Below are 8648 nucleotides of genomic sequence, written 5' to 3'. Positions count from 1 at the left end.
CAATAAGCTCCAATAGTTGTAGGTCAGTAAATACATTCAGTGTAGTTGCATGTGATAAGTACTATCAGGTATTACTTAGCTGCTCTTAGACGGGGTTATGTGTGGTCATGCCAGATAATACTTGGTAATGCTGAAGAGGTTTTGGAAACTGAAGAAAAGCAAAGAGGTGTTTGGTTGGAGGAGGTAAAAGGAAAATGTCTCAGTGAAGAGGACAGACGAATAATGAGGTAGAGATGCAAACAGCAAAAGCAGAGACGGTTCTGATTGACTAAAAAAAAAAAAGACGAGCGGTGAAATATACAGTATATATACCCTGTGTAAAGTGGCGATATGAACAGATGCTAGAGGGACGGGTAGAGAAAAGCAGAGTTGTAGTCCGGAGGAGGGGAGCCGCCCTCGTCAGAATCCCAATCACACGGCAAGCTGGACGGCTCGTCGTCATGGAGACCTGTGACGTCATCGCAGAGGAAAGGCACCTGGTTGTCCCGACACTTGGTGAAGGCAAAGAACCTAAACATTAAAAAAGACAAAGTAAGAGTCACTGTCTTGTTTATTATCTTGTTTATTTAGCAAACACACTGCATTAATGATCTTTAAATGGTTTATATTATGTCCGTCATGCACTTAAAGATCTTTTTACAAAGTATTTTGCCTCAGAATCAACATGTCTGTGCTGTTTTCTTCTTCAGAGACGAATCACAAGCAGGCAGTGATTTTGATCTTTGTATTCAGCTGAAAATGTGTCATGTGTGCATCATCACGGCATGTTCTGCTGTGCGCAGCAATGATTTACAGATGATGAGATGTTTGGGCTGGTAGGAGGCACGTCATGGGTTTTAACTGCAGAGATTAGGAGTCACCACCTGCGGAGTTTCCTGTTGTTGGTGCCATTATTCCACCTCACATGCTTCAGCTCCTCAGATGGTAGGACCATGCCGCTGTCACTCTGCTCGTCCTAAAACAGAGAGGATGCAGCTCAAAAAAAAAAATGTGTCAACGTGAGGACACCTCATCCTCTGTGTGTGGGTGTACATGCAGAAGTGAAGGTGTTGTCTTACGTCAGGACCGTCTGGCTCCTCGCAGGGCAGTTCCTCAAAAATCTGAAGTGTGGCCACGCCCCTCATGTAACTGGATAGATTGGATTCAAAACACAAGTGGGAAATTTCTCTACTTTCTCAACCTGTTTCCTGTTGTTTCCTAATGTAGTTTCAGTTACCTCGCACGGCTCTCCCCCATCACTTTCACATCTGCACCTGTCACGTTCATTTTTTTTTGCCTATTTAACACAATATTGGAGCATTTCTCTACCATACGTGATCACTCATACACACAACCAGGACATCTCACGTGAAGGTGCACTGGCTCAGACCTACGCGCTGTATGATACATCGTATAATGTTTAATTTTCTCTCTCTTGCTTCCTTACCTGAGGTTCGTGACTGCAAGTGGGTTTTCTTTGAAGCCCTCACTCTGATCAGTGTCTCTGCTCATGTATGATCCCAGAGGAATATAATCCTTCCCATCCTGTGACAGAAGGAGCAAATAGGACTGTTTGTAACAAATTATCTGCCGCTTATCTTTGTGTTGAGAAACATTTTGTTGGACAAGAAGTGTCATTAGCCTGAATTAGTAGGATCTATCCATAAAAATAAAAAAAAAAGCCTCACCTGTTGAACCCTCGCTTGCAGCAGGTCTCCCAGGGTCTCCACCAGGTTAGTGAAGGTGGGTCGGTCTGAGGGATTGGCCTCCCAGCATGCCAGCATCGTGCTGTACCTGCGCACACAAACATACAGGTAAAGTGTTAAGAGTATCGCTGCCTGGGCCACATCAGGAGACATGACATAAAAGGTTTGAACCACGGCCTTTCCCCCGACCTATATGTTAAATGTCTGGCAGCAAAGCAGGACTTTGTTTTGTTTCTAAATAAAACTGAAGGAGTTGAAAGGTTTGCTCCTACGTCCGTGCCTCCACTGCTGATTTCAGTAAGTAACAGTGTTGAAAACACATCCACCCACATCTCAGGTGTGCTGTATTCAGGTGCTCGCATCCTTGTTCCCGCCTTCAGCCTGTGGCAGAACTCTTCGTCTATGTGAAGACCAGGGTACGGGGAAGCTCCTGCGGGACAAACGCACATCAGTACATCAATATGTTGGACGCAACCTAAAAATGACCAAAGGATTAAAGCAACATCTTCCAGACGTGGTCTTAATAATGTAATCATGAGGTGTCAGATCATAGCATTTGTTGCAAGGCTGTAGGATTGAACTGTGTTTCTGTCATTTTGTCCACTCCCTGTGTATGTTTGGGACCGAAGCCCTTACCCAGAGAGAAGATCTCCCACAGCAGAATGCCGTAGGACCACACGTCACTCTGGGTGGTGAACACCTTGTCAAAGATGGACTCTGGAGACATCCACTTCAGAGGAAGACGGGCCTGTCAGCCAATCAGATCACAGGAGCAGGGTTACAAAAGACCGCTTGTGAGGAAATGTTTAAAGTTTAGCTGGCTGAAAAGTCAGTGGGCCGCAGATCCTTTGGAGGAAAAACGTTACGTGATGTTCATCGCAAAATATTTCCAAAACATGAGCAACAAGTTAATGTTGGGAGCAGCAACGGCAGGATGTGTAATTCCTCCTAATTTGAATCAGACTTTCATTGTATTGAATATGAAATTTTAATACTTATTTGATAGATTGTTGTGTTTCAACCACATGAGTAACTACACATTTTTATACTTACAGGGGGATTTATCATAAAATGTAATGAATAGTATTGTTCCTATAGGGAGTATATTTCAAGAAAGTGTCTGAAAAAGTTGCTTATTTTGTAAATGCACTCAGTGTAGCAGGTAGAAAAATGTCTGTATTTGTAGTCATTTTTAATGACTAATCTAAATTATTCATGAAAACACTGAGCTTATGAATGTTAAAAAAGTCATATTTTAGCATATAAATTAAATTCTAAAATGTTTCAAATTTGACATTTCGAGCCAATAAAGCCATTTTCCCCTGTTGCTTTGATTACAGTGTTACCATCAGGGCTACTGATTGAATTGTGTTATCAGTGGTGAGCTCATTTTGTAAATAATTATGTAATATAATACTTTTCAGACAGTGGATTTTGGAAGCAGGTGGCTTGCATGCACTCACATCTCCCTTGCGGACGTAGTCGGGGTCTTTGTAGATGTCTCTGGCCAAGCCGAAATCACAGATCTTGACCACCTTATTGTCAGAAAGCAAAATGTTCCTGGCTGCCAGGTCCCGGTGAATGCACTGATGTCGAAAGACAGATTAACACACATAACATCATATGTCATACGTGAAAGATGTGTGCCTAAATCCACACACACACACACACACACACCCTGTATCAGACCTTGCGAGAGGCCAGAAACTCCATTCCTCGCGCCACCTGGAAGCTGAAGGAGATGAGATCCTCCAGGAATAAAGGAGAGTTGGAAGAAGATTCAGGATCTAGAGGTAGAACGACAAAGGGCAAGGGGATGTCATTGAGCAGTTTGATTACGCACAAACAGAATTATGTCCACTATGCTCCTGTCTTACCTAGCTGACTCCCTTTGTCGTCTCTCTCAAAAAACTCTGTTCTAAAGTTGCTCTGGCTGTCAGACTTGCTGCTGACACAACCTGGCCCTCCATCCTTCCCTCCGGCCAGCTGAGATGGGAGAAATCAATTAATTGTTATCAAATATTGTATGAGTGAGAAAAGTAGGATAATTAAAGGTTAGGATGGACTCAAACTATTGAGAAAAGGTTAATGTGTCTTTTGAGATTTGTTGAGAAATTCATAAACTTGTTTTGCTCTGTGAAAACAACCTTTGCGACCACATTTTTTTTTTTTTTAAGTTATGTCTAAACTTGTGAAGAAATTAAGGAAGGAAATGTCCTGCTCGAGAACAGATATCATCTACAAACCTCAAACAGATTGCAGAAGTGAGTTTTGAGTGTATGATTTTGTAATTGCGTGCAACACAAAGGTGAATTTTTTTTTTCTCTCAACTGTGAACTATGTTAGGAAGCCATGGCGGTCCTGTTTGGTGTTAAATACGGCTATCACAACAACATCTTTGACTACATTTGTACACTCACCGTGTTGTGCACAAACACCTCTCTCTTGCTCTTCAGGAAGCTAGAGAGATTCCCATAACAACAGTACTCAACAATTACCATCAGTGGTCCTGCACACACAGAAAACACACACAAATTGTGACAAATGTGTGGGCAAACACACAAATCATATGACAAGCTCATAGAACACTCAAATATGCATGAAAATAAAAGCATGCATATATTAACTGGCAGATTTTGAGCACACATGCATGGAAAACACGCACCTCCCTTGGTGCACGCTCCCAGTAGGTTGACCACATTCAGATGATGTCCGATGTGGTTGAGGATCTTCAGTTCAGTCATGAGGGCTTTGTGTTCGCTGGCTGTAGCTCCCTCTAGTGGAAAGAAGGCAGAATAGCAAAAAAAGTGGCACAAACGTTTTCCCACAGAATTGTAATCTTAATTTCTCAGAATACCAGGGACCCGATCTTCTACCTTTGAGCATCTTAACAGCCACTGTCCTGCAGCTTGAGGTGTTGTCTATACCAAACGCAGATGCCTGCATCACTTTACCGAAGGCCCCACGGCCCAGAGGTTTCCCTGAGAGAGAGAGAGAGAGAGAGAGAGAGAGAGAGAGAGAAAGAGAGCGAGAATGTGGGTGAGACAGGGAGGTGTGTGTTTGTGTCTAATTGAGCAACTTTATTCATTACTATTATCATCCATCCCAGACGTGAAATGCTGATAAGAGAAGACTTCGGGCCCCATCAGCAGTCCATCTAAGTGAATCCCACCCTGATGATAGTGAGAGCTCATTAGTCTCAATCAACACAGTTTACAGTTTACCCGCCTCCGCCCCCCTGCTGGAGTTGATTAGCTCACATCAGACAACACAGACACAAAGTCTGATTAATGGAATTAGAGTCACTCCCAATAATAATCAGATAAGACCTATGAGAAAGTCCTTGTATCTGACGTGATCTTAAATACCCTCCGTCTCTCCCATCATGAGCAGTACATTCACAAATTCCTACACAGTTGAAGACAATCATGCTGAAAATGTCAGTTTCTGCAGTTTTTTTTAATTCTCAGAAAATAAAAGCATGTACCTAATTTGAGGCGCTCTCGCGGGAACTCCCATTGGCTGGGGTCGTATTGAAGTCTCTCACACTGCTCCTCTATTGGACCCTCTCCTGTGTCCAGAATGATTGACAGGTACTCGGGTTTGGTGGTTGAGCTGTTGGGCTTTATTTAGTGAAATAAACAAAATAAGTTCACATTAAAACACTTTCTGTACTCCAGAAAAGAAGTAGACGAGCACATTGTATGCAAGCGAAACCAATATACAATAATACGGACGTCATTTCATAAGAAAACAAATGTATTGGCCCATACCACTACTACACTTCTAGACAAGCTTCCATTCATAGTTCCTGGTATTTTGTAGAAAGTTGTGAGCAGGGATTGTTTTGAAAATGCATTCAGGTGCTTTTGGAAAAAATTTGCATCTGAGATCTGAAATCATGGTGCCAAAGTCCGTTGTGTTGTGCTCATTTAAGAATTCAAATCTGGAGGGAATCAGTACACAAAGACTGAACTTAAATGTACGCCACTTATATCTGTAATTGATTCTCAATTATTAATATGTGTTCCAGGTTATATCAAATACATGTGACAATAATGTCGAACCTAATCTAATCGGTTCAGCATCCAAACAAATTAAAAGATGAGTGTACTGATGTATGTGTAACATGGAGGTGACAAAGAAGAACTGGATGATGGCAAATAAATCTAAAAATTTGTGATATAGTTTAAGAGTTGTCTCTACTAATATAAACTATATCTAAACTCACAGCTCAGTTAAAAGAAAGGTAAGAATACTTGCAAACCCCTGAATATGTAAGGTGTACTTGCTTCATAAAATCAGAAAAACAAAGCATCACATTTTTTCCTCGTTTCCTCTCACCTGTCTCAGCTTGCGTATGAAGAGTGTGAGCAAAAGCCAGAAGAGAGTGGCGACCACACAGGTACAGGTGAGCGTGGGAATTTCCAGAAATGATGCCTCTGAGGCACCTGCACAGACACACAAATAGCAAACACACATTCATGCTTAATCAGCTTTAACCATTACAGTAGATTACATTAGATTACATTTCATTTATTACACACAAGCAGGCCTGGCGTGAGCCGCACAGGACTTTGCATACTGTTATGTTTATGAAGGTGAAATCAGAGATACCAATTTTTACATTTTTCTCCACCATCCAAATGAGGGCGCTGTGTTTTCACCGTCACACCATAATCCTTAAACTCTTCCATCGATCCTCCTCATTAAATCCAAGGTTTAGCTATTTTATTGTTTTTGTTTTTGATGTGAAGAACTACAAATGGCCTGCTCACTGAGATGCGGAGCCGCTCGGAGATGCAGGCCGAGCCCTTCCAGAGGAAATAAAAACGGGAGACGGCTTCCTTCCTGACTGATCAGAACACAACAACACACTCACACCCAGCCACTCCTCTCTCCAGACGCTTCTGCCAGGGAAAGGCGCTCGACCTGGGAGGGGGGCGTAGCAAAACCACACGGGGCCTGCCTCCCTCTGCTGCCACCAGCGGACTGAGTGACTGTGTGTGTGAATGAGGAAAACTAAACAAAAGGCTGAGTGTGTCCCACATAGGGATCATGTTAAGGCATTCTTTGATCAGTGTTTACTCAGAATTTGACAAACAGAAGTATCATTCTCCATTAATAGAATTGACAACCGCACCTCCGTGTCATATACTGTACTATATGTCTGTACATCCAGACAATACATCTATTTACAGAACTGGGAACAATAGACATTCACACATACCCATATATGGGAAGGTCTCATCTTTGAGAAGAAGAAAACACAGCCAATCAAAGGCAGAGATGCTTAAAAACTGCAACCGGCTGACAGATATTTACCGTTGACCCATATATAGGCAGAACTCTCAGCCGACCCCCTCTCATTGGTGGCCTGGCACGTATACAGGCCCTGATCCTCCACCGTGATTCGATCAATATGGAGCGTCCCGTCTTCTGGTGATATCACAATGCCTAAAAATGGTGGCACAAACTCTTAGACACCAGAATACAGCTACAGTTTGCATGTTTTTATCATCAATCAATGTTTTGTCATCTATCTTACCTGATCCCTGAGACAGAGCATGCTCGTCCTTGTACCATGTGATGGTTGGGGGCGGGACGCCTTCAGAGGGGCAGCTAAGACTCACCGAGCTGCTAACGTTGACGGTACAATCTGTCAAATTACTAAGAAGCACCGGACGCTCCAAAACTGAAAGGAGAAACACACATATACAGTGAATATTATAAGCATGAGTGTGTTTGTGCAATTCTTGGCAAATTACCAGCAGTTTAATGCCACTTTCTATTTTGAATCCACTACATTTCAGATGGAAATAATGTCATTTTTACTCCACTACATTTATCTGACAACTATAGTTACTTTGTAGATTTAATTAAATAAAAATATTAAATCAGCTTAAAAAGGAAAAAACGTTTTATCTATTTGCACAGCAGCAGATAAAGTAGTTCTTTCTACTAAATGCAGTTTACACATAAACATATTTATATTAGGGGCAGAACAATGAGTACTTAACTTTTGATGCCTTGAACTTGCAATAACTTTTGGCCACGTAAAGCCAGTGGAAACAAGCTACAAAGGCCTGTTCACATGCAACATTGGCATTTACTGCTCTCAGTCGTATTTCTGACCACCTGGCAAATGTAGGTCAGACATTGACTTTCCTGTTAGCTCTGGTTTTGGTCTCTACCAAAACCTTATTAGTTTTCAGCTGCTAAATGCTTCGTCGTGTCTGTCTGCAGTTTGGTGCTGAGCAGGTGGTGAGCGGTGGGTTTTTAAGAGATTTTGCTGAGAGAAACTGATTGCTGTGGCCGAAAATAAGAGTGAGGTGAGCAGTGAGGGTCAGAGAGAGGGGATAACTATCCGTGGGTTTCTCACTAAGACAGAGTCCTTTTATACTCTGTAGCCACTTTAAATTACATTTTTCTGTCAATACTTTTGGAGAATTTTTACTTAAAACAGTATATTTTATATTGTTGATTGTTGTAATTTACTTTTACTTAGATAAAGGATTTGAATATTTCTTCCACCTCTTGAAATCACATTAAAAAGAATCAGTGTTCACAACTGTCTCAGTACACTTGCACTTATTCATAGACTAAAATAGATTTGCGATAAAGTGAAACAAGGGCTATTTTTTCCCACAGTTTTCTGGACCACTGCCACTTTGGGACAATAATTGTGCAATGCTAGTGACACATTTCTCCACCAAGTCAACCTGTGAGTCAGCTGACATTTATGATCTCTCTTACTCACCCTGAAATACCCGACAAAAAAAACACAATTCAGTGTTTCATTATGTTGCCTAAGAGTGCATGCCAAAACACTTTCATTGTATGTGTCCACGCTTCCTGAATCTCTCTAACCCTACTTTTTTAATTTTTTCCCCCTCCATTCTCCATCTCCTTGTGGCTCCCCCACTTCTCTCTCTCTGGTCACCCCGTCTCTCTAGTAATTCC

General features: G+C 41.9%; 1 protein-coding gene across 1 annotated transcript in view; it reads right to left on the bottom strand.

The window, feature by feature from the left end:
- Positions 1-277: 277 nt before the first annotated feature.
- The window catches only part of flt1 (fms related receptor tyrosine kinase 1), a 32895-nt gene continuing 24524 nt past the window's right edge, over positions 278-8648 (bottom strand). Inside the window, exons 14-30 of the mRNA XM_070852958.1 lie at positions 7234-7380; positions 7011-7142; positions 6030-6136; positions 5173-5308; positions 4562-4666; positions 4351-4461; positions 4106-4194; positions 3563-3671; positions 3375-3472; positions 3149-3271; positions 2322-2433; positions 2016-2115; positions 1668-1773; positions 1427-1524; positions 1059-1128; positions 864-955; positions 278-510 (exon numbers count right to left, since the gene is read on the bottom strand). Of these exons, the coding sequence (XP_070709059.1) occupies positions 342-510; positions 864-955; positions 1059-1128; positions 1427-1524; positions 1668-1773; positions 2016-2115; positions 2322-2433; positions 3149-3271; positions 3375-3472; positions 3563-3671; positions 4106-4194; positions 4351-4461; positions 4562-4666; positions 5173-5308; positions 6030-6136; positions 7011-7142; positions 7234-7380 (1904 nt within the window). The 3' untranslated portion in view covers positions 278-341. The remainder of the gene's footprint in view (positions 511-863; positions 956-1058; positions 1129-1426; positions 1525-1667; positions 1774-2015; positions 2116-2321; positions 2434-3148; positions 3272-3374; positions 3473-3562; positions 3672-4105; positions 4195-4350; positions 4462-4561; positions 4667-5172; positions 5309-6029; positions 6137-7010; positions 7143-7233; positions 7381-8648) is intronic.

Source organism: Pempheris klunzingeri, chromosome 21 (genome assembly GCF_042242105.1).
Source record: "Pempheris klunzingeri isolate RE-2024b chromosome 21, fPemKlu1.hap1, whole genome shotgun sequence".
In the NCBI taxonomy this organism is placed as follows: Eukaryota; Metazoa; Chordata; class Actinopteri; order Acropomatiformes; family Pempheridae; genus Pempheris; species Pempheris klunzingeri.
This window is presented reverse-complemented; position numbering and strand designations above follow the sequence as displayed.